The following is a 24949-nucleotide window of genomic DNA, read 5'->3' on the forward strand; positions in this document are numbered from 1 at the left end:
GAGACGATCAGGTATCGTAAAATGTGTTTAACTTTGCGGAACTCTTTCAAATTAAAAGCTGGATGTTTTATCATGCGTTAAACAACTTTAAACTTTTCAGTTGAGCGGCTGGAGCAGGCTCTGGATCAGTATTGAAGAGTTTTAGGGTCAAGTGGCTCCGTGTTTAGTTTTTTTGTTGTTTTTTTTTATTGTTTACATCAAGATTTATTGAAATACTTTTGTCTGGCCATTTCAAAAATCATCTTCAGTAGCATAAAGAATAACACGGTATCTGAAAATATGGCATATTACCTTGCAAAAGTACATACACCTACAACGTCTTTGCATTTTTATTAGGTTCTAACTACAACCGTCACTGAATGTTATTTGCATTTTATATAATAGACCAGCATGAGGCGGCTCAGAACTGTGAAGTGGAAGAGGGGGAAAAAAAAAATCACTTTGCTTTCCTACACCTCCCTTTCAAGAAGGACGGTGTGCAATTGTATTCACGCCCAAACATTCACCCACCGTCTTTCAGGGTACGTGTCAAACATTACTCATCTAAAGACAGATGTTTTTTTTTTCTTTTTTCTTTTTTTTTGTCCATTATTCTTTGCAATGTTCACATAGCAAAGCTCCAGTCCTACCACAGATTTCTGGCTGTTTAGTGTTACGACTCCCCGTAGCATGATTCTGCCACCGCCATGCTTCACAGTGGGGATGGTGTTCAGGGAAAGTCCAGTTTAAATGACCTGCTTCACTTTATGCTCTGAATTTGGGCAAAACGTTTACTTGTTAATCACATCCGACTTGAGTACAATCTTCAACAATTATTTTCCAGACATCTACGCCGATGACTTAGATGAATAGAACAAAAGTGTAACTTTTTTAAATGTCTTCTCCACAACAGCTTGTATTTATGCAATGGTCAAATTACACAAAGGTAGACTCTGTTTATAGACTCTCTTTTCTGAACTTTATTCATTTAAAAAAAAAAAAAGCAAAGCATTTTTATTACCTCTCTCAGTTATGTGCTTTTTGTGTTGATCAGTCAGAAAAACCCTTATAAAACGCATTGTGGTTTGTGGCTGTAACTTGGAAAAAAGTGTGAAAAAAGTGTGAAAAAAGACTCATGGGATATAAATAATTTTGCAAGGGACTGCATGTGTAAAGAAAAGGAAAAAAAAAAAAACAGAAACCCACTGTTCTCACGCCAGACTGCTCACCTGCCTGAAAGTGTAGCATAAGCAGATCTGACATTACATAATATGAACCCAACCAGCACCACTCTCTCCCCCCCGGTCCTTCATCTGGCAGTAAGGGACTTCCCTGTCTGAGCTCACCATGAACTACAGGACCGTTTACGTTAACAACTTCTTCTTTCTGCTGAGGCTCTCCTCAACACTGGCATGGGCACAGTGGTGGGGTCTTATGACTGATAGTCCCTGGCTACGTTATCAACCCATCTGAGACCAGTGTGCAGCTCTACTGAGGATTAAGCGATTACGCCATCTTCACAAAATACTCGCATGCACAAGCAAATTCACTCTCACGCAACATAAACATGGTTTTCCTGGTGTCTGCCAACCCAGTGGCTTCCCGTCTCCTCCTACACGTCTTAACTTTCTCTTCTCTGCTCTCAAGCTTGAAACCAACGGGGGATTTTCCAGTTTTGATGGAAGCCTCTGGACCATGAAGTGGCCTGCGTGTTTGTTTGTGACTGTCTGAAGAAGTATCTGCACCTCCACTGGCACTGCAGAGGTAAATATCAAAAGAAGTCCTCCGGGAATCCTAATTCTCCGTGTTAGAATGTTTTTGTTTAATGTTTGTGTTTTAGCTATGGACAAGATGACAGATTTTTAAAATCAAGATGAAAGATCAGCAAAGTAAATGGGTTTTACTGGAGTCGTATTGGGATTTAGCTCCAACAACCCAGACAAGCTTCCCTAAAACTGAAAAATAATAATAAAAAAACCAACGAGCTTGAAACGAGCTCTTTAAGATGTTGAAAGCTTGAAGTATTGCTACTAATTCAGCGACTTCTGAAGGCAGTTTTGTTACACTGGCTTGTATTTAAAGGTATCAGAGTAGAGAGGGCTCAATAAGGATGCATGATCCCATTTTTTAGATTTTCATTTGCAAAGAAGGCTTGCAAATAAACCCGCTGTAAAATGATTAGCTACTTTATATTAGCCAATCATACAAAATCTTTTAAAATCTTTGGTTTGAATGCAAGAACATTTGGAAAACTGTACCATACCAAATTCTTGATTTACTTTATTAGCACTAGAGAGAAAATCTGTTTCTTTTTTCCACTGTAGCACCATAATATTCATATTATTTATAAACTTCCAAACACAACATTGTTATAAGAGACAAAACTAATTTGTCTAAATAAAATCAAAGTACCTCAGAGGCAAAAATCATGTTTGTTCCTCCGCAGGGTCTAAGATATGATGGAGCAATTTTCTTCAAGTAAGTGCAGCTGTAATATGTGGAACATTTCCCATAAGTTAGTCATTAATTCCTTTAAGTTATCTCTGCCGGTCCCAGGCAAGTGTCAAGCAATGCATTAACACAATTTGCCCTTGTGAAAACGGATTACTGTTTGAAATTGGAACACGAGGTTGTAATTAATGTAATATTTTAGATTTTTTTTTTTTTAACTGTTTAATCCTGTAAAACCCCACGTTTAAATAAGTTCTTGGTTAATCTTTGAAGATATACGTATTTTGTTTGTAGCAGAAACACGTACATTTATATAAGCATAAGAATGTTGACTATTAAACCATGTGTAGCAAGAAAAAAAAAGAGAAGCTATTTGAAATTAAGTCTTTATAAAAGCCTGGATTGTCTCTTTTGTGTCTTTGGAAAGGATATATTTTTGAAAAATGTATCTTATTTGTACATAGAGGGTAGAAAATGTGCCATTTGTCGCTGTCATGTTGCAAGATTACATTACCGAGGTGATCTTTTTTGGAGTTCTTTCATTTCTGAGCATTATTCCTCTGTTTCTATCAGAGCCTGCGTTCCTCGCTTAATGAATTATGCATACTGATTGATTCCCAGCAGATGCTGGAGGATGGACCCGTTCTCCATGAAAATAAACAAGAGAAATTATACACCATGGAAGCATGCAGGGAGTCTATAAATAGCACCTTGATGCTTGTTTAGCCCAGGGATGCACACTTGCATTTTTACGGGTCAGACCGAAGTAATGCTTCTGCATTGAAAAAAAAGAAAAAAGAAAAAAAAAAGAGCAGTTCCATTTGTTTTATAATGGAGAAAATGGTTGTTGAGGAGAAAGCTATTGGGTGAGGAGGTTATGACTGTGTCTTTGGGTTCTTAAGCTAAACTGATTCATTTAGCTTCGGGAACCCGTAGAATAAATCTTTTTCTTCCACCCCCCATAACTACAGCATGATTCCACATTCATAATTTTACAATAAGATAGTTAGTTTGTTCTGGGTAATGTGCAATTCCTGTTTTACTGCCGCACGAAATGTTTGGCATGTGATTAGACGCTCTTCCTCCACATGCTTCGTCACCTGCCTGGCTTGTAACAAACTTCAAAACTTGATTTTTATAACTTTCTTCCCACAACGGGCTGATTTCTTTCCCACTCTTCTATACAGTAAAAGGCAGAATTCTATAGTGTACAGTAAATATTACTGGTTGTGTAGATAGAGCACAGAACTGTGGATCTCTGAAGCTAATGTAGAATTGCATTTTGATTGCTTTGTTGACAGCCATGTCTTGGTAGGTTTGTAGTTCCGTACACTGTAGGACTGAACAGTGGCTCATAAATGCTTTAAAACGTTCCATGGCTTCTTCCCTGACCTGTCCGCCGTCTTACTAGGTCGTTATGATGCTGATTATTTTTCTAATATTCTCCTGCAAGCCTCCGAGGGCTTCAAACAACAACTGCCTTCACACAGAGATGCAGCTGCGCACAGGTGGACAATATCTAAATATTGGATCCCTTCTGAAGGAAAATGGTTGTTTACGGATGTCAGAGTAAATTTCAAAACACGTTTTGCTTCTTCGAAATCATGCACCACATGTAAAATTCCAATAGAATACGTTGAGGTTTAGCGTTTTTCTGTGACAAAATCTGGAATAATTTAAGCAAGAGTGGTCGGTATGAGAATGAATCAAAACTACAGACTACTATGATGGCTGAGTGATGCGGGCGGTTTTAAACCGCCCCAGCATCCAGCCCTGCTTCTCTGTTGGCGTCCCAATGATCACTCGGCTCTCTACTCATCGCGTCTGGCTGATTTTTTTTTTTTTTTTTTTTTTTTTTGCTGTATTCCAGCCCTCTCTCCTCCTCCTCTTCCTCCTCTCCCTCCTCATCCTCCCCTCCCCTCGACTCTTCCGAGTTCGATGAGATCGGCTCTGGGCCCTGCCGTGAGTTCTCGGTGCGGGCGACAGCGCTGCTGAACATGGCGTCAGACGGGATGATTTTAACGAACCACGACCACCAAATCCGGGTCGGAGTCCTGACAGGTAAACGGCACAGCCGCCAATCTGTTCCTTCACATCGCTCTCATCTTTCGTTGGGTTGATTTTACGCCGGCTGTCTGTCTTGATCTTTACAGATGTCTGCTGATCTTTTTTTTTTTTTTCTTCCTCTCCCTACTTTGCGCGGCGGCGGCGTCTCCGTCTCTCGCTGTTTTTTTTTTTTTTTTGTGTGTGTTTTTTGCATCCTCTTGGAGGCGACGCAGGCTTACAGCCTGGATTGTTTCCCTTCCCTCTCATATTTCCTGTATACATGACATCCATGCATTTAAATCGGTAGACGTGCGTTTTGCACTGTAAATGTCTTTTCCAGCCGTGCTTCCCCCCCCCTACCCTCCCCATCCCCTCTGCTTGGGGAAAAGGCGCACAGTTTATGTGTACTGAATAATTCATGTCTCTATCAGCTTGTCAGAGCTAGAAAAAAATATTACAGCTCACGGTTTGTTGTTGGATCACTGATAAAGATGCTCGAATTTGTGTTATTGACATTCAACTGACCACAGCGATTTTTTTGAAGTGTTGCTCACGACAGTCGCTTTAGGTAAATGATGAGCGCATCCTTGGCCTTCTTTTTTTTTTTTTTTTTTTTCTTTTTTTTTTAAAGAGCAGGACGTGATGTTTGGAGGAAAATCTTTCTTTAAAAAAATTGCATACAGACATCGGATGTTGCATATGTTGTGTGAATAAGGAGAACTTTGCCGCGATGAGGTTCCGCACGCCAGTAAATCCTGGCATGCTTATTTCATCCAACGAGTTTACGGCGTGTCTCCGATGTTGGAAGCGTTATGCGGATGGTGTTGGAGCTGGTCGCCGCCGGCCTTCATGTCTCCCATTCTTTACATCTGCGTGCGTGCGTGCGTGCGTGCGTGCGTGCGTGCGTGCGCGTGTGTGTGTGTGTGTGTGTGTGTGTGTGTGTGTGTGTGTGTGTGTGTGTGTGTGTGTGTGTGTGTGTGTTGCTTTGTCATGCTCGTGAGCGTCAATCAGGCGAATCCAGCGGTTGCGGTCATGATCGGCGAGTAAATCAAACCGATTTTGCGGGGAATGTAAGGAGGGAGGAGTTTGGTGGAGGTGATGGTGGTGCTTGGGTGGATACATGATAAATGCTGTCCAAAGAAATACGCTCCTCTCCCTCCCCTCCTCCCTCTCCTCTCGGCTTCTTTCCTCTCTGTCCATCCTGTGTGAGGCAGGGTCGATCAATATTGCATGAAAGCCACGCACGGATCACCCCCCCCCCCCCCCCTTCCCCCATCTCTGCTCCTCCACACATACACACGGATACGGTAGGCTATTCCCTCCATATGGAAATCCGCAAAAGGAGGAGGCGGAGGTGGTAGGAATCACTGTGTAAGACCCTCTACTAAAATCTGCCAGGGAAACCCCCACTACCGTCAACACTACAGCCACTCGTCTCCTTCCTCACCCCCCTCCTTTCCTCTATGCCGCGTTGGAAGGAGGGAGCTGTCCGCGGTGCTGAAATCCAGCGCCGCTCACAAATCAGTGCGGCACTCAGAGCCGGCACAAAGTTTTATGAGAACCTGGGCAGAACTTCCTCTGGGGGGGCCAACTTTTCACTTTTCCAAATACTCAGTTTTAATTTTATGTTAAAGGATATTGTTTTTATCTGACAAAATTGTGCTGTATTTTCACTTCAAGATAGAATGGTGAATTTGATCTGCATTTAGTCTTTTTTTTTTTTTTTTTAAATTAACTTCTACAATTAAGTTGAAGTCAAAAAGACTCAGATCTGACAGACTATTGTAGAGTTGTTAAACTACACTCACCATCCCATTTAGTCGTTTGGCATGTTTGTGCACAAGGCGACTCAGTCGATTACATGGAATACATACATTGTGGAGACGACTTGCTCAAGTTCAAATGAAGCTGCCAAATTAAGAAAAAATGTTATTAAAGTGACTTTGAATGTGGAATGGTTATTGTTGCCAGGCAGGCAGTTTCAGGGAAGCACAGGAGCAGCAGCCCCCTGCCCAAAGAGCCACAGAGTGATGCAAAGACCACTCTGGACCAAGGAGGAGAGACCCCTCTACCAAGGCAGGGCAGGCAGGCAGGCAGGCAGCAGCCCACTGGGGATGGCACGTTACTATCCCACCTGGGAGGCCCACCAGAGCTCAGCTTGTTCTCTGTGGCCAACACAAAATCACCATCACCACCCTGACGCTGTCTAGTATGTATAGTATATTAAACCGGGCCCATCTATTTAAATATTAGCTACTTGTTACTAATATTGAATGCCCAAATTTACAAATGTGTGAAATGGGCGAAATGAACATCACTTGTCTGTTCAGCAGTAAATGAAAAGAATCTGACATAACACAATGGAAAAAAATAAAACGTGTTGCAGTTACTGCACATTTCAACATTTACAAACAAAATGAATCCAAAATTTAAGGAAAGTTGACCGGAAACTTGTTAGAACCTGCAACCCAACCCACTGGCTCCTTTTGATCACCGATGACAAATATGAAGCAAAATATACAGAAACATAAGTTAAGCAGAGCTTGTTTAATACTTTTCCATATCATTGTTTACTTTATTAAGAAAGCTGTATTCCCAACTTATGAACTGAATTAATGTCATATTTAAGTCATGGCTGAATGTTGACCATTTATTGATGTTGCACTAAATAATATTAAAATTGCTATTTATTCTTTTAAAATACTGCAAAGTGCTGCCTTCAAAAACGGGTCTTCAGCGATATTTAAAATTACATGGATATTGAGTTTTAATTATTTTTTTTACGTTGTAATATTTTCAAATCGCTTTTTCTACGCTAACGCTCAGTTAGCACTAACAAAACCTGCATGATTGGGAATCTAGAGGGTCAGAATATATTGGTGTCATGTCCCGTCATTTCTATTGGGGCCCACCACCACATCAGAGAGGGTTAATGTCTCCATGTGTCATCAGTCACTTGGAATCCTCAACTGTATCCCCTGCGTTGTGACAGATTGCCAGCTTGATCTCACTGTGCGGTGTTGACAATTCCTGCATGCATATGCCGACGTTGAAGATGCGTAGAGACGCGACTGACAAGCTTATTTGTCTTTTTGATGTATATCTATGTGCAAGAGAAGGAGGGCTTGCATTGGCAGGGAAACGGCTTCAAAGGAGCAATGGAATAAACTCGGGGAAAACTGTGCACAGCGCGCACTTTATCTGACCTTTGCCATGAGAAACTGAACGATGACAATTCTGATAAGACGATTTGGTTATTGCAGCAAAGCTCAGCCTTCTGTGGTGTCACTTTACGATTAAGGGAGTTTGTGTGAGCAGAATGTTTATGAACTTCAGAGGATTGGATCAATCATCCGTCTCTCTGGGGTCAAAGGTGAGACGGCGACCTTGGCTCACCTTCCTCCATCGCTTAGCTCCACATCCATTTAGACAGGAGACAGACAGGTGTGTTAAGACCTTTACACTGTGGGAAGGAGCTGGATTTAACGTGTGCATGCGTTTTGTGGCTTGCCTGGAGAAGAGGCGGGGCTTATTAATCAGGGAAAGGAGAGGGGGAAACGTGAGGTGGGATAATTGGGGGTGAACATGCTGTCACTTGTCAGAGATGTCATATAAATCTTCGCTTGTAGAGGCGATGGAGGCTTCTCACGCTGTGCTCCACATGTTAGGAAGTGTATTTAAATCCTTGTGTGTTTTTGAATGTTGTGTATATCTCTCTGTGTTCCTACGCAGTCTGAGGATTCAGCCAACAGTGTCGCTGAGTTATGAATATTAATTTTTAGATACAGTTCTTGAAAAATTCTTTATGGGCTCCAGATTGCGTTGCTGCAAAATATTGCAACTTATGGTGAAAATTGTTTTGCACTTGCAGTGATGTTAAATTTATTTTAATGTGACAATTTTACGTTTTGAATGTGTCGGCGATGGGCACAAACAAAAATTCTCTTATTTTACCTTGTTTGTAAAATGCATGTTTTTTTTTTGTTGTTTTTTTTTTTCCTTTTTGTCTAAGACTTGATGCATGAGTTCCACAAATGCACATCTTCTATGAGCGACACTAAACACAATATATACCGGAAATGATTGGTACTGATCGAATACAGCATTGCTTAAGCTAAACAGGTCCACCATTTTTGTGCAGAACCGAGTCCACTTCAGAAAGCAATACCAGATTGTTCCTTAGAAAATCTTTTTATGAGGAACATTAAGGTTCCTTATTCAGCTAAAGTGAGGGTTGAGTAAAACACAGAAGCTCTGAACCAAAGGTTTGTCAGCTTTTTTCAACACTTAACTTAATTACTCACCAGAAGCAACTTTAGTTGAATATAAACACCGCTGGTATTGAAGAAAAAATTGCTAAGTTCCACATCCTGCTGCGTGTCGTATCACTCAACGGGCCTAAAATGCTGCATGGTAGCAGACATGTTGATGGCATTCCCTGAGAAGAGAGAGGATAACTGAGCATTTAAAGAGCGGATATTGACTACTCATACGTTGTATTATAACAACTCCCAAACGATATAGATATTTTGTATTCTCAAATAGCATAGTGTTATTTGAAAATTCCCTGAAAATGATCCGTGGATTTGGCCATCACTGCTTATATTTGATGAACTTAAAATAAAATAAAAATAAATAAAAATCTCCACTTTAGTTTTATACTAGCCACTCTTTGAAGATGATATAATCAAACTAATTCTTTGTTCACTGCTGAATAAAGTAAACAAAAATGATTAGTTTCTTTCCATCAAAGCATACAAAACACAAACTGAGCCACGACTTTGAAACTGATCTACGTTCTCGACAGATTTTTTTTCTTTACTTCACTAAGCTTAATATGCTCTTAAGAGGTTTTTTTTTTATATGTTAATAATCAAATCCCAACATAATATAATTACATTGGAAGTAATTATCATCATTCGAAAAGTTTAAAAGGTATCTAATACTTTTGCAATGCATTACAGATACATGTAATGTAATACATGTCTTTAATAGCTTATCAAAAAGCATGCAACTGATTTAAGTCTGCATAAGTTCCAGGATGAAGCCATATGGCAAAATTAAACAGCAGCACTCCATGCACAGCTATGTTTGCTCTTGAATGTGTGGTGTAACTCACTGACCATTTGATGCCGAATGCTGAGTGTGTGTGTGTGTGTGTGGGTTAGCTTTAGGCTTTCCTCAAAGAGACTCAGATATCCTCTCGCCAGCCAACTTCTGAAGAGGACAGGGAAACTAGATCATGCGACAAACAGTTCAGATCATTTTCTCTTCTCTCTCTCTCTCTCTCTTTTTCTATTTTTTTATGCATCTCCCTTATTTGCAACAACTGAGACACAGAATGTGCAGGTGGTTTTCCCAAACATATACGTCGGTCATGAGGACATACAGTTGTGGCATCAAGTCTTCCCAAAATAGCTGCATTCGGTCCCTCCCTGTTTGCAGTCACGCGTCCCCTAATATGTTGCCACTTTACACGGTTTTCATATAAAATGTAGAAATACAATAGCGTTTATAACATCACTTTCTATTATGTGAAATGGAAAGGTGTCAAAGTATGTCTGTTTACAGATGGGCTCGCAAACTCGTATGTGAAACTACACGCGTGAGTGTTCTGTTGCAGGTTAATTTTTCATATCATTTAACACCTTGATTTGTGTTGAGATGACTAAAAATGCACGTGTACGGAAGAAGCCGACAGGAGAAGCTAGAAGTTGGATTGCTAAGCAGAGAATCTTGAATCCGGACACTCTTCCTGTCCCAGTATAACCAAAGCCAGCTAAAAGAGTCCTTTGAGGTTAGGATGCCCCCCTGGATGCGTCCTTTGGGAAATGTTCTGAACATGTTGGAAGGAGACCCCAGGGCAGACCTAAAACTCGCTTGAGGGACCAAATTATTAATGATAGGAATAATGGGAAGTACTGTAGGAGGTAAAGATGTGTATAACCTTTCAGTGTCAATGGGATTTATGGGTGAGATCAAGCTTCTCCCCAGAAATCCCAAATTAGGGAAAATAAAAAAATGTATATTTCGACAGGAATGTGAATGCATTTTTGTTTCTCTTTAGTCTTGATGAATTGGAAGTTTTGACGGTTTACTCTATTAGTTCCTCAATGTCAGCTGCTTGATCCTGAAACCTCTTTCACTTGTGAAAGGTGCAAATAATGAAGTTAAAACGGATGCAGACAAAATTCTCCAAATTCTTGGACATTTTACACTTTGTGGTTGTGTTTTTCAATCATATCCTTTTCCAAACTTCAGCTCTGTTTCTGTGTTTACCTTTTGCATCGCAAAGTCTTACGTGAACATGGCGATCCTATATTTCTGATTTATGGTAAAATATAAAAGCTGTTATATCCTGTAAATGAGTACGAGAATAATGGCTCACTTAAATAAAAGGAAGGACCATCTGTTAGCAATCATTTCATTTGTAGCTTTTGCTGCAAATTACTTCTGCCAACTTACTGGGCTTCCCTTTAAAGTATTTAAAGTCTCTTTATTCTCTTACACTGGAATTAGTGGGAAAATAAATGTTTGGCTTATAGGTTGGTCTTAAAGGGATTCGTTCCTATTTTCCTTTCATACCTGAAAATACGACACAAATGAGAAGTCAGATGAATTAGACGTCTTAAACTGTGGGGGGGGATGAACAATAAAAAAAAACTTTTCTATCACAAAAACTGAAAGTTACATTTTGAAATTAATTGAGCTTTTTTTTTGTTTTACACTTTTTTTAAACTACAATGCAACTCAGTAAAAACTTTTATGGCCATTTTTGGAGAGATTTTCCAATTATTTGCTGGAAAGAAAAAAAAATTCATGCCACACTTGCATGGTTATTTTTTTCCCCACAGTGCTCTGGCTTTGCTTTAAAGGCCCACATGCCTAAATTAGATGGCACTTTTAAGTTACCCATAATTAGGGAACTGGTTGTTTACAATAGGGGGTTCACTTTCTTTCTCCCAGCATCATCTTGGATCAGCTTGCCCTCCCGAATCCTTCTTGGACGGTAAAATATTTGCCAGTGCGAAGATGGAAGACGTATAAAGTTACCAGCAGAGGCAGAATAGTTTTATTAATACTGAGATATTATGAGGACATATATTTCCCAGCCCTAGTGGGAAATATACACCCTCCCAGTTAAGAGATGACATTACATACCGTTTTCTGGAGGAATTCATGTTCTGTGTTCGACAGTATTTTAAGTACCTCGTCATAGAAAAAAAAAAGTATATATATATATATATATATATATATATATATGAAACATTTTCTCCTCAATCTCAGTGTATTTGTTATGTTACAATGCCTACTTTCCCTATATCTCCACAGAGGACGCCAAAAATACACCACTAAACTACAAAGCAGACATTAAAATAAGTACGTACTTACTCCCTCATGGCCACTGGTGTGTCTCTGCTTGCATTAGCAACAAAACATTATCCGTCCCCGTTTTCTACTTTGCTGACTCTGAGAGACACATGTACACAGCAAATCCAGCAGGTCCAAATTAACTCTGTCAGATTTGATTTCAACACTCTTAAAGTGTCCACACCAAAAAGTGTTAATTTAACTCTTTTTGGAGAGTTAGTACCGTAACTCTAATAAAGTGTCAAATATCAAATCTGCTGGAGTTAATTATTTAACACTCACTAACACTAATTCAGTGTTAGATCTTAATATTAACTCAGAGTAATTTTTTTTAACTTCATAAGAGTTATTTGTATTTAATATTAAATAGGTACTTTATTGTTTTGAACTTTTAAAAATTCTTTGGAAAATAAATATTTAATAAAGAGGCAATGATTTTCTCAAATACATTTATTTAAAAAAGTGCATCATAATTACAAAACATATTACAACATGGAATAATGTGCATGTTTCACACGTCACTTTCATTCACATATTGCTTATGAAATGGTCTGACATGTCAGCTGTGCAATACAAAATGCAGTATGCTTAATAATTTTTTTTCTCAATACAATATGCATGACATTGTTCAAAGTACAAGGTGGAAAAAGTAAAGCAAGCAGTTCATGTAATATGATAGAGCACGTTTTCTTTTAACAGGTAGATTACTGTATATTACAGTACATAACAGACCAACCTGATAATCAGATCCATAATTTTTACCCAGTTTATGTTTCTGTTAAGAGTCAGTTCCTCTCTGCACTCCACCAGAGAGATGTCCACTCACTAGCAGACTGTCTTCAGGTTGTTGGGCTGTTCGTGAAGTTTGGACGGAGACACCAACATGCTCCTCTACTGCATCGGACAGTCTTCAGTCTCGGGAGTAGGACAGCCAGTGTCGGTCTCTGGATCATAACAAACAAAAAACATAACAATGAGAAGTGGAGCGAAGGAATACATTTTTACTACAACTCTAACAACAAGCCTCCATTACAGAAATGTAGAGTTTCAGAGATATTAACACTTACAGAATCATTTTTGGAGCTTGAATCTTCGAAGAATCCATGGAGGGATCGGGAGGGGGCTGACGATTCATCCGCAACCAAACTGGTTCTAATATATACAAAAAGGCAATAAAAGGATTAAAACATGCTGCAAAACGTATATAAGAAGACAACAGCGGAAATAATGCTCTCAACATAAAAAAAGATCTGTTCAATTTAGCCAAGAATTTGATTGAATTTTCACCTGCTGATTTTTTTCAACAGGTATACTCCGCTAACATTCGGCATGCTAAGCTAAAAATGCTAACACCGAGCCGTGTGGCGAACGTGACGTCTATCATACAGGTTGAGCTCAACTCAAAATAATAGTTATAAACCATCTCAGAAAAAAATGACTTACCAAGCGCAGTAAATAACTCGGACATGTGGAAAGTAAATAATCCTGAAATGACTTTGCTTCGGTGGGAATCTGTGAATTTGGGGCGGAGTCAGTGAATTAACTCCTTCAGTGTTAGAGCCGCTGGTGGAGTTCAGAGTTAAGAAGTAAAGAGTTATTGATTCTATTTTAACAACTCTAGATTTGATATGGAAACACTTTGTTTTAACACTGGATTTTAACTACTAATAATATACACCCCAGAGTTACATAAACAGAATGTGACTCTATTAGAGTAAAATTAACTCTGCTTTTGCATGAAGTCTACTAACACCAAAACATTTAACACTTTTGAATTTGTGTAACATGTGTAACATGCTGACAAATTGACATCACAACTTAAAAAAAGAAAAAGAAACAGAATATAAATGTTACCTTTCGGTTCACTGGTGATGGCTTTTGGATGAGAATCAGTGAGCCCTGGGCGTGTGACTATACACCAACCTGATTTTTACTCTTCGTTTTCCTGCTTTGACCCAACTGTCTGTGTCTAAGTGTGTTGGAGTCCTTGCTGTGCCGCCACTGGGTGATGTCTTGTAATGATCGGTGGGCATCTGCTCAGCAATATGCTAGTTTGAGAGGGATACGCTTGAAACGGAGGCGCTAAAATGGAAAGAGACATGACAACTTGGGCATTCGCTTATTTCTCATGTTTCCGTATTTTAAGTTTTGAGCATCTCACATGGTACTCTTTAGTCTGACATCCAAACCAGACTGAAACCAAGAACTCACCATCAACCAAAAGTGATGGGGAGAGTCAGAAAGACAGCCATAGCAATTTTGGAGGAGCTGCATAGATCCACAGCTCAGGTGGGAGAATCTGTTCACAGCTTTATGATAAAGTTATTGTTGAAAGAAAGCCATAAAAGATTATTCCACTTATGGAACACCGTAGACAGTAGAGAGGGTGCTCTAGTCAGACAAATCCAAAATGCAACTTTTTGGTTTACAAGCAGACTATGGTAAAACATGGTGGTGATAGCATCATGCTGAGGGGATGCTTCTGTTCAGCAGGGATTCGGCCACTGGTTGAAATTTATGGGGAAGAACTGAGCTAAACACAGGACAGTAAGTAGTGGTAGAAAACATGTTGAAGGGTGCAGGACACCCATTAACTACAGTATTACAAATGAATTGTAGTTTTATTTTTAAAGCATATGTGTATTACAGTGGTCCAGTCAAAGCCCAGACTGAAATTCAGCTGAGAATTTATGGTCCAACGTGTCCACTATCAAAATCTTGCTTCTTCCTCTTCATAATTTTTTGACTACAATTATCTTAAACTGCTCTTTTATATCAAATTAGAATAAAATAGTGTTTGGTGTTATATGTGAGAAAATGTAAAAGATTTCCAGAAGGCGTTGTATTTCAGCTCATCATGGACCATCTTCCTTACAAACTTTTGTTCGCCTGCAGCTGTAGGGGGATTTATTTTTCTTTTGGGTGGGGCGTGTGCTGTAATGAAAACACAAGCAGACCCTCGTTTAATTTAACTTTATTCCTTTGTCCTCTCTGTATCAAGCACTCACACACACACACGCACACACACACACACACACACACACTCACTCACAGCTGTCACAGTGGACAGCAGTAAGGCATGTGAACCACATGACCAGAATAGACAATCTGGGATCAGAGACATGGACACAGAATGTGAATTAAGCCCCTGACTGCAAAGGAATTATTTTCAGTGTTTAGCTGGGAAGTGAAGTGGGTAAATGTGTGTTTGGCTAAAAGGAGTCATTCCTTTTTTTTAACATGCCATCTCTGTCCCTGTGTTTCACTCGTTTTCTATCTGCTTTAATAGAAATGATCATTGTGCACTCTAAATGGACTTTGGTTGTAGTTGCGAGATTGAACAAGAGGCAGAGGGTATGTGACAGACAAGTAGAGGAGTCTCCTGGAGGCTCTTGTCGAATCTTCAGTGACGGAGGTCTATCAGGGCTGGCTGGAGAGCTCTTCCAAGACTGTGTGGGAATGTTTGCTGGAATAATACGACAAACAAGTGGAAATATAAAGGTCTGTAAATTTAGAAATGTACTCAAGATGACTTTAAGATGTTAAATTACCCTGTCTGGGGTTAAAATTGCAATATCTTGATATGAATTGGCTAAATGACAAATAACCGACTTTACTATTAAATGGCAACACATAATTTCTCCCTCCTTTCTGGCGGGTCCCTTGTGATAACCTGTGTTAAAAGAGAAACCATTGAGTGATGATGATAGAGACTGAGATAAAGATACTGTAGAGGTTTTAACTGATGAGTCACCCTAAAGGTCCACTAGTTCCTGGATCCTGGCTTCAGGTGTTAATTAGAGCAACATAGAAAAAAAGAAGATGCACAAGTAAAGAAAAATGAGACCAAAAAAAACGACAAATCACCACAAATTCATCAGGATGCTGTCTTCCTATATTTTCATTTAATTTTATTTTGTTTTTGGCTTTTGTCTAACAGGGCTCTGAAACAAACACCTTTCTCACATTTCACAAAGTCAGTTAGGTTAAACATAGCACTAATAATACAATCTGTGGGTTTAATTTAGTTTATTTATCATCCACATTTAGCCACAGCAATGCTGCCACTATTCTTACAGTGGTCCACACACACGAGTTACATTTCTAAAACAGTTTACAGAAAATTTACAAAAATGAAACGGAACAAAACAAACCAACAAAACAAAGACACTGAAGATTGATTAGGTTAAACTCACAGTTCACTTTAGTGCAATATTTTCAATTCACGTCCAGGAACTTATTGTCTGCACTTTACTAAAATACCATTTTATCCATCCTTTAACATTTTTACTATCATTAAATATAACACATGTCTGCATCTGGGTTACAAAGAGCTACATCTACAGAACAAGAGAGCTAACGCTACTAACCAGATACAGCCAATCATTAGCACCAGACATTAACCTTTTTGACATCAGTTATCATTTTTGCCTGTTTGAGTTCATTGTGCAAACTAATTTTCAATGCTCTGCTTGTTGTGATCTAAGCACATATTGTGCAATGCAGTGCTCGCATTCCAGTTACGTTACTGGAATGATTATTGACTTAAAAGTGGTTTCCGTGCACTGGATTTATATCCATTTTAGTTGTCTGATGTGCAAGGTAATGCTTACTCAAACGAGATTCAGACTTGTTAGTCTGAATCTCGCTGCAAGTGGAAAAGTTCTGTTTTTATAAATAAGCAATTGAATGTTCATAAGGTTGCCACATTAGCTTTAATTATTTAAAAGCAAAAACTGGGCAAGCGTAATTCTGTGTAATCAGAGTTGCAGCTTGATTTGCACCACAGTAAGTCAGACTGATGTCCTGGGCTGCCTCTGATTATACCTAAATAAACAGGATTTTTAAGCATAGTTGGGGAGTGGAGGGTGTCCTGTCGTTTCCATGATTGAGTTAAATGGTAAATAGCCTGTATTTGTGTAGTGCTTTATCAAGTCAGAGGACCCCAAGCACTTCACACCACATTTAGTCACTCACCCATTCGTGCACACGCATTCACACGCTGATGATGGCAAGCTACATGGTAGCCACAGCTGCCCTGGGCCGTCTGACGGGAATGAGGCTGCCACCGGGCCCCTCTGACCACCACCAGCAGGCAAGACGCAGGTGAAGCGTCCTGCCCAAAAACATGACAACTGAGACAAACAGAGCAGGGGTTCGAACCAGCAATCCACTGGTTACACCGTAACAATACCTGAAGTCTTATGTAATTAGCGCCTTTTTCTGCTGTGCATGATCTGTGAATAAGATTTGGCATGTTTTCACCCTGAGAAAGAAGGTCTTAGATGCCTTCTCTTTAATATAAAAATGCTTTGTCAGTGCACATACTGTAATTTCAGTGAACATTATTTCTGGCTAATCAGATTTTTGAGTTGGGCAGATGGTACATTTTTTTTAAGAGGGGTGGATATTGGGGACATTGGGTCCAACAGGCAGAATTAATGTAGCAAAACCTACTATTGAGTTGCGTTATCGGGATAATATCTCAAGTAGCCCAGTGCTTAGGTATTACTGGAGTACTATTTAATTAATCTTTATCTTGCATTGATGAGTTTTTTTACACATGAAGTCATTTTTAATATTTAGTCGCAAAAATCATGGTTGCCTCTTCAGTCCCCCGTTAAAAATATTTGCATCTGGCAATTTTAGTGTTTGCTAATTGAATTTGTTAAAAAAAATTGTCATCAAATAAAATAAATACTGTCCTTTGCCTGGAATTGGTAAACAGACTCAGGAAATTACAGTAATGCTGGAGATTGCTTGAGATGACTTGGGAAATGCAATAACAATCAAATCAAAATTGCTTATGAAACAGCGCTATACACCATCATGAAAATAAACTGATATTGCGTAAACGTTCAATTTTCAAAATTTTTAATATTTGATTCATTATAACTAGTCAAATACTTTTCTCACTAATCTCTCTCTCTCTCCGTCTGTCTCCCTCTCCATTACCACAATGGTCCCACCACTGTCTGTAAGCTCAGCAGCTCTGCCCTTAAAATTTGTATGCAAGTTGTGAACATCAAGGGCAGTGAAGGTCCATCCAAAAGTCAAGCGATATTCCTAACGCCCAGAGTGTGAATGTGTGATGCTTAAAATGAAAAGGTCTAATAAATATTGCATACCAGCAGGCAGTCGCAATTGCAATACTGCACACATTGAGACTTCCTCTGACAATCTAGATTATACATATTATGTTTTGCAGTTGACCAAAAAAAAAGGTGAAGGTGTGAAACTGGAAAACTGTGGCACTCACTTGTGGAAACTGCCCCTCCACATCGTCTTCGACAGACTTCTGGGATGTCCGTTGACTTGTCGCTTGAACAAAACTCCCTCCTTCCCCCACGATTCAGCCACTCCTGAGGCCACAAGGCCAGTCATGCTGAGGCGTGATACACTGATTGATGTGTTTTGCTTCGGGGTCCCTTCGTCATCTGATTTGTTTCATGGTTTTGACATTACCAATGCAAGTGTAAAACATTTAGAATAGAGTCCACTTAGCAATAGCAACAGGATAATACATAACATGCTTACAGAGATTAAGATCTTTGGTCATGTCTCTCTTTGCACAAGAGTGCTTGCAGATGCTTGCTTCTGCGGACCTGACATGCTTTCTGTTGGCTTTAGGTCTTTGGACAAGAAGTTGTAATTTGTGTTTAGATGTTATTCTCCTGACATATCGATGGCCCGTTTTTATTTCCAGTCCCCCAGCCTCACAGATCGTCCACCTTACTTACCGGACGTCATGAGATTATTTTTCTTGCGCTCAGGCTGAAATCCACCTGAAGTGTTTGTTGGAGTAAAGATAAATGTTGGTCTCCTCTGTTCAAATCCCACAATTTTAGAAGACGACCAGGCCACACCCACAGTTTGACAAGTGTTTTTTTTTTTTTTGAAACATTGTATTTTCATTTAGCAGTGTGGTTAATCAGATGCAAGGCAACGATATCTGACGCTTGGCAAGTGTTATAAGGCTCAGAGCTTCAGAAATAAACATCACAGGCTCAGTCACTCTCCCACTTGTATTACATTTTCCTTTTAGACCATATCTCCTCTTCTCACACTCTATATTTGTCCGGGTCTCCTCACCTCTCGCTCTTGCCTTTTTTTATATATATACCTTTGCCGTTTCTCTTTGGTCAGCTCACTCCATTTCACCAGGAGAAACAGTGAAGTGTATTATAGGCCCATGTGCACGTGAATAATAGAAGAGGCCAGCTTTTTTCTGACAAGGTGTGCTTGATGGCCAAATCTGGTAATGTGTGTGTATTTGTGCATTTGCTCAGTCTTCTCTCTCATTCTGCTTCTCTATTATTTAGCATCACACCTTTTCTGTTTCTACTACAAAACCCTTTTAGATTATGGTAGCTGGGAATCAAATGTTAATCGACACCCACCCACACACTCGCACATTTCAAAGCAATCTGCACACACACTCAAGACAACCTGCTTGACTATCATGACTTGATAGATTTATTGCTTTTTGCATCATTTACAAGCTTACAACAGAGCTGACAGGTGGTTTTTCAATCCAAGCACATGGCTGTAAACACTGGTAACAGTGAGTCAGGGAGTTTCTTTAACATTAACTCTGTTCAGCTAAATAACCCGTTCAGCTCTTATTTTTATTTAAGCAAAAATGGTCAATGAAATGAATCTGAGCACTTTTGACTCGCTTGAATTCAATTTCAGGTGTTTATAATCTGACATTTCCAAATTCAAACATGTACAGATGAAATGAATTAAATACAAAAACAGATATACGATCAGTTCATGTCACAAATATACACTGCTAGTCGTGTAAACAATTATGTCCAAAAACATTTTTTGTCTTGACTGAAATTTTCACTGTAGCAAAGTTTTCTTCCAGCTCTACATTTTATAAACAAGTGAATAAAAAAAGTACTAAAGTTATTGCAGAAATCAACATTCCTAAGATTTATAGCAAGTTAAGCAGGCCAATACTCTACTGTAAATACTCACACCCTGTGGAGTTTTGAATTTAAGATAATAATTGTAGAAGTAGACTTTTTTGCTGGGAAGTGAGATGTGTTATCTCACGAAAGGTAACAAAACAATGTAAAAGGAGTAAAATAAAATATGGGATTTGAAATATGTTTGTTTACAATTTAAATTAAAACATTACAAGTCAATATATTTCTTGGTAATCAGCTGGAGAATTTCTTTTTTCAGTTGATTACTAATCATTAGCATGATTACACTAATCATGCTAATGAGATTTTATATTCAGACGTTTGGATGTTACTTCTGTGATTTGTCCTTTGAGATTGGAAAGCCTCCTTGCCATCACCCTAATCTTTAGTTATAGTTCAAAATGTCACAAACTTCATAAAAGAAAATATTGGGAGAAATGCATGTAGCTCACAGTTTTTGTTCAGCACTAAACTCTACAATATTCACCAAAATCATACGACTGAATTAAAAATATTGCTTGTGTACATAATAGCAACAATGAAGTATTAAAAAAAGTCAGAGTTCAGGCACAAATCTCACAAATAATCTGTGCATACAACTAAAACCAGAACAAATTATCTGATTATTCCAAACTCAAAGACCTGCAAGTAGTGATATTATAAGATTCGTGAGCCTTAATCTCACTGATATGCAAAAAAACCTGCAAATGCAATAACGGTTTGGCTGTCTTCACTGCTGATTCAAGATAATGTTTATGATTAAATTGTCCATGACAATATCTAGCAATAAAAATAGTCTCGTGTAACTTTGCGCCTTCTGTCACCTAAATAAAACTAGAATTGTATTCCAACTCAAACATCTCTTTGGAAATATGACAAGCTTATAGTGAAATTGTCAGGGGAAAAAAGTTATCAAATAATGGCAGCCGTTCTTTAAATGTAAAGGTCACGGATGGAACATATTGAAGATTTGATTAATTAGACAGAAAAACTACATCTTCTCGAACTTAAAAAATGACACGTAAATTACAGGAAAGGTGAAAAAATGTATGTTTGTGTGGCTCTTTCCAAGATAAAGTAAAATGTTCCTAAAAATGGAAAAAAAAAAAAAAAATCTCCATGAGCTGAAGGTCACACTGAGCCTGATAGGATGTGGGCATGTAAAATGAGTAGTAACTAATGTAGCAAGTAGATTAATCCACAGTGAGAATCATTTTCAACTGCAGACCTTGCAGCTTGAAAGATTAACATAAATTATTTGAAGATAATCTAAAATATTTTTAGATTTGATTCAGAAGTATCTTGAAAATCTGCTCCTAAAATGGATCCCTGAATGCAGAAATGTACGACACATGCTCATTGTGTACTCTGTATTGCACTTTACAGAGGATGCACCGATGGAGTCAGAAAGGTGTTTGTTGCCATCGTATCTTAACCAAACGTGTGCGTGGGTGCGTGCGTGCGTGCGTGCGTGCGTGCGTGCGTGCGTGCGTGCGTGCGTGCGTGCGTGCGTGCGTGCGTGCTTGTGTGAACATGGGTGAGCTCTGATAGTGGGAAGCTGGAATGTAATTGCAGACACCGTCCAGAGGTTTGAATGTAATGAAGGCAGCTGCTTACAGGCTTCATCATTAGTACAACTCCGCATGGGGCCCTTCCTGCATATGTGTGAGTGGGCATCTCTGTTTATGTGAACCAGGTATCAGTCATGGTTTAATGGAAGTGAGTCTGCATTTTTGTCCATTTTGTCCATTTGACCAGCTTTCCTTGGACCGTGTTTTTAAAAGTCAACGAGAAAAACCGTAATTACAAATGATCAGTGGTCATTGCCTTGACTTTTTAACAAGATTTATTTTGTCTTTGTCAGTGATGATGGTGAATGTATATAGAAGTAAAGTACATTGGAGACTTCAACTAATGATTAGTTTATCTGTCTGGTTTCAGCCATTAAAATATTGCACTACTCCAGAGTCCAGAGTAAACCAAATAAACTCACTATATTTACTTTTAACATTTAAATATAATGTTAAATATAATGTTCAAATATTCACTTGTTGTTTACGGAACAAGTGAGTATTTGAAAAGCTAAGTGGTTTCATGATTTGTCATTAAATGAGCTGTCATGCAGTAGTAACTAATAGTAGCTAATAACTATCAATTAGTTAAACTTAGCGCTAAATTAATTTGCACAGCCTTTTTTGAGTTGCTTCTTAGGGCTATGCAGGGGTGAAAGTAAGGGGGTACGGCAGGGTACTGTGTACCCCTAAAAGATTTAGCGGGGGTACGCAGTACCTACAAGAGAGAGGAGCGGCTGTCTGCTGTAAAACATGAATGGGTTCACTGTGCAGCCGTGAGTGCACTGCACCCACTAATCAGCCTTCACTGATTAGTTTTTCAAGAACAATCTAAAACACGACTTAATCAGTTAATGAATACCTTTTTTCTCATTTCATATTGTTTCTGAACTGTTCGTGCTGCTAGAGCAGCGGTGCGCTACGTCGATCGCAGAAGGTTTTGAGTCGATCTCGGCATGAGGTGACAAACTGAACGGCGCCAGGAGGCTGAGACCAGCACGTCCTCCTCTGACTCGCTTAAAACGTTCGTAACTTTATGAAAGAACAACAACAAAATCAACAAAGCATGTTCAAATTAATGACCCAACAAACAATCTCAGAAATTATTGTTTCAATAAGGTGCTGCGCAATTCTGTGCGTTTCGGTTCCATTACCAAAATAACTAGCAGAGCAGGAGTTTAAAATGAACTAATCAACCACCTCTGTGTTCACGAGAGGTTTATTAATGATCGCAAAATAAATATCAAGCCTGCAAACCTAATATTGTAACAAGACTGAATGTTATATTTTTAATGTAATCTTGGGTCGGCTTGTGGAGCGCAGGAGGTTGCCATGGCAACGGGTGTGCTTAAATGACACAGAGAGAAAGAGAGAGAGAGAGAGAGAGACAGAGAGAGAGAGAGAGAGAGAGAGAGAGAAAAAACGTGCAAGTGGCTTTGAGTTGATCACCTGTTCGGGTTGTTTTACCTTTCTTTACCTTTGCTGTGGCTCATCACAGCCGCTGTAATTTCTGAACGTTCAATAAACGACTAACTTGGACTAATTACCTCGTTCTTTGTGAGTATACGTCATTTACAACAAACATCAAACACGGTATATATTTTTTATTAAGTATTTAACAAACAAATGGCTTCTACCGTGATAATTATGTGAAATTAAATTAATTGTCTAATATTAAAAAACAGTTTGATGCTTTGAGCTCAGAGTCTGAGAGGCTTTTCCTCTATCAAACAATTTTGTTTTTTGCCTCTTATTTAGTGGAAATATTGATGTTGATGAGATTTTCTCCAAAATGATAACCTTTTTCAACCTTTATAGCTCCACTGTTGAAAATGAGGCTCTAACATTCACAAATGACATTGAAATAAAATCCAGTCCAACATCTGGTTTGAGGTGATTCCTCTGGAACCTGTTGGAGGAAAAATATCCCAACTTCAGAAGATGAGCTTTAACCTAACAGAGCTCTGTGGTTCCTCCTATCAGTCTGAGAGTCAGGGTGAGGAGGTGCCATGTTAGGAAGAGAAGTGGAAGCTGCAGGATCTTCAGAACAAGCAGGTCATGATGCTGGGCTACTGATTATCCCTCTGTCTGGACACAGGACCAATAGAACCAGTTTAAAAGCTAAAATGAATGGTTATATGCCAGACATGGAAAACTGGGATGCACTCCATGCCATGATGTTCAGAATTTAGGTCTCATGGCACCTCAAGGTGTCAACATTGCAGCCAGTGGGCTGAAGGAAATACAGCTTTATTTTGCCGCAATTCAAGAGCTACCAGCTTTTATCGCTTCGCAAAAAAATTAATCGGCACAGATATATATTTTGTCATAGTACCACCAGGAATTTAAAACTACTTTCACCCCTGGGGCTACGTAGAAAAAGCAATTCAAACTTGTACTTGACTATAATGATCTCAGCATCAACTGAGGCAGTGCTCTAAAAATATTTGCCTTGACTGAGTGTTGTCATCACAAACTTAGCTGTTTGGCCAGCATCCAATCACTTTTGTTTAGGTGTCTTTTTCTGTTGTGAATTTATTTTTATTTTTTTTCACCTTTTTAGAACCGTCACAATCTTCTTTCCCTCCGCTGAATGATCGCTGGACCTTGAGCTTATTACTCTAAAATTTGGTGCTGTACACTTTTTGGGCTCCACTGTGCTTGTCCGCTGATTTCCCGATGATTGTGGACACAATTTGCCGGAGTCGCAGCTGTGCTGATCAGGCTTTCGATTCGCCTTTTCAGAAGTCGGGCTTGCAATAAAATGGGATTTGTGGGCAGAGAATGGAGGCTAGTCATGGGAGGGAGGCAGACAGTGGGCCAGACGATGATGAGGCTGCCATCTTTGCCACATGGGGACCCCATGGGGATGCAGTTTAAATTAACTTTCCACTTACTGAACAATGTGTCACTTACAATATGGTCTTGTCGGGTGCCCTAGAAATCAGTTTGACAGGTAAATCTCTTGAGACGTGTTTGTCTCTATCAGGGTTCGGCTCAAGATGTGCTTTTTTTTTCTGACCATCAAATAATGTCTCTACTCAGCATAAATGTGTGACTTTACTTTGATTCTGGAGCGCTATCTGTCAGCCTAATCTTGACCTGCAACACTGACTGCAGTTGCACCATAACCCATAACTTTCTTTATAAAGACCAATCGATACCTGATCTGATTAGACCTCAGCAATGGCTTGCGACTAACTCTGAAGGGCACAAGATAAAGAGACACATTGTTAATATTAGCCAATAACTATCCTTTACAATCCCTGGTCAGTTTCCAACCTTCCATCTTTTTTTTTTCTTTTTTCTTTTTTTTTTGAGTGACACACAACGAATGACTTTTGTGTTACCATGCAGATTTACACTGCTTGTTTAACTGGAACCTCTAGCTGGTGCAGCCCTGGGTTTCCCTGCATCAGCAGCTTGGAAGGGAAGGATGCGGGAGTAGGAGGAGAAGGTGGGTGGAAGAGGCTTGGAAAGAAGGGAAATGGAGGCAGAGCAGAGAGAGAAAGGAAGGAAGAGTCAAAAATGTGCAGCTATAGATGCTAATGTAAGCATTTCTGTTGAAATCAATAGAGCTGCTTTCAACCAAAT

The 24949-nt window shown here is 39.2% G+C and overlaps 1 protein-coding gene across 17 annotated transcripts in view; it reads left to right on the top strand.

Moving 5' to 3' along the window:
• Positions 1–4321: 4321 nt before the first annotated feature.
• The window catches only part of gphnb (gephyrin b), an 89666-nt gene continuing 69038 nt past the window's right edge, over positions 4322–24949 (top strand). For 16 of the 17 annotated variants that reach the window (XM_081602529.1, XM_081602530.1, XM_008397472.3 and 13 more), the window contains exon 1: positions 4344–4491. In XM_081602529.1, the coding sequence (XP_081458655.1) occupies positions 4428–4491 (64 nt within the window). In that variant the 5' untranslated portion in view covers positions 4344–4427. Of the gene's footprint in view, positions 4492–24949 lie in introns of all 17 variants that reach the window. The other variant, XM_081602537.1, reaches the window with a different exon arrangement.

The sequence above is a fragment of the Poecilia reticulata genome, chromosome 21, assembly GCF_904066995.2.
Source record: "Poecilia reticulata chromosome 21, P_reticulata-male-v2, whole genome shotgun sequence".
In the NCBI taxonomy this organism is placed as follows: domain Eukaryota; kingdom Metazoa; phylum Chordata; class Actinopteri; order Cyprinodontiformes; family Poeciliidae; genus Poecilia; species Poecilia reticulata.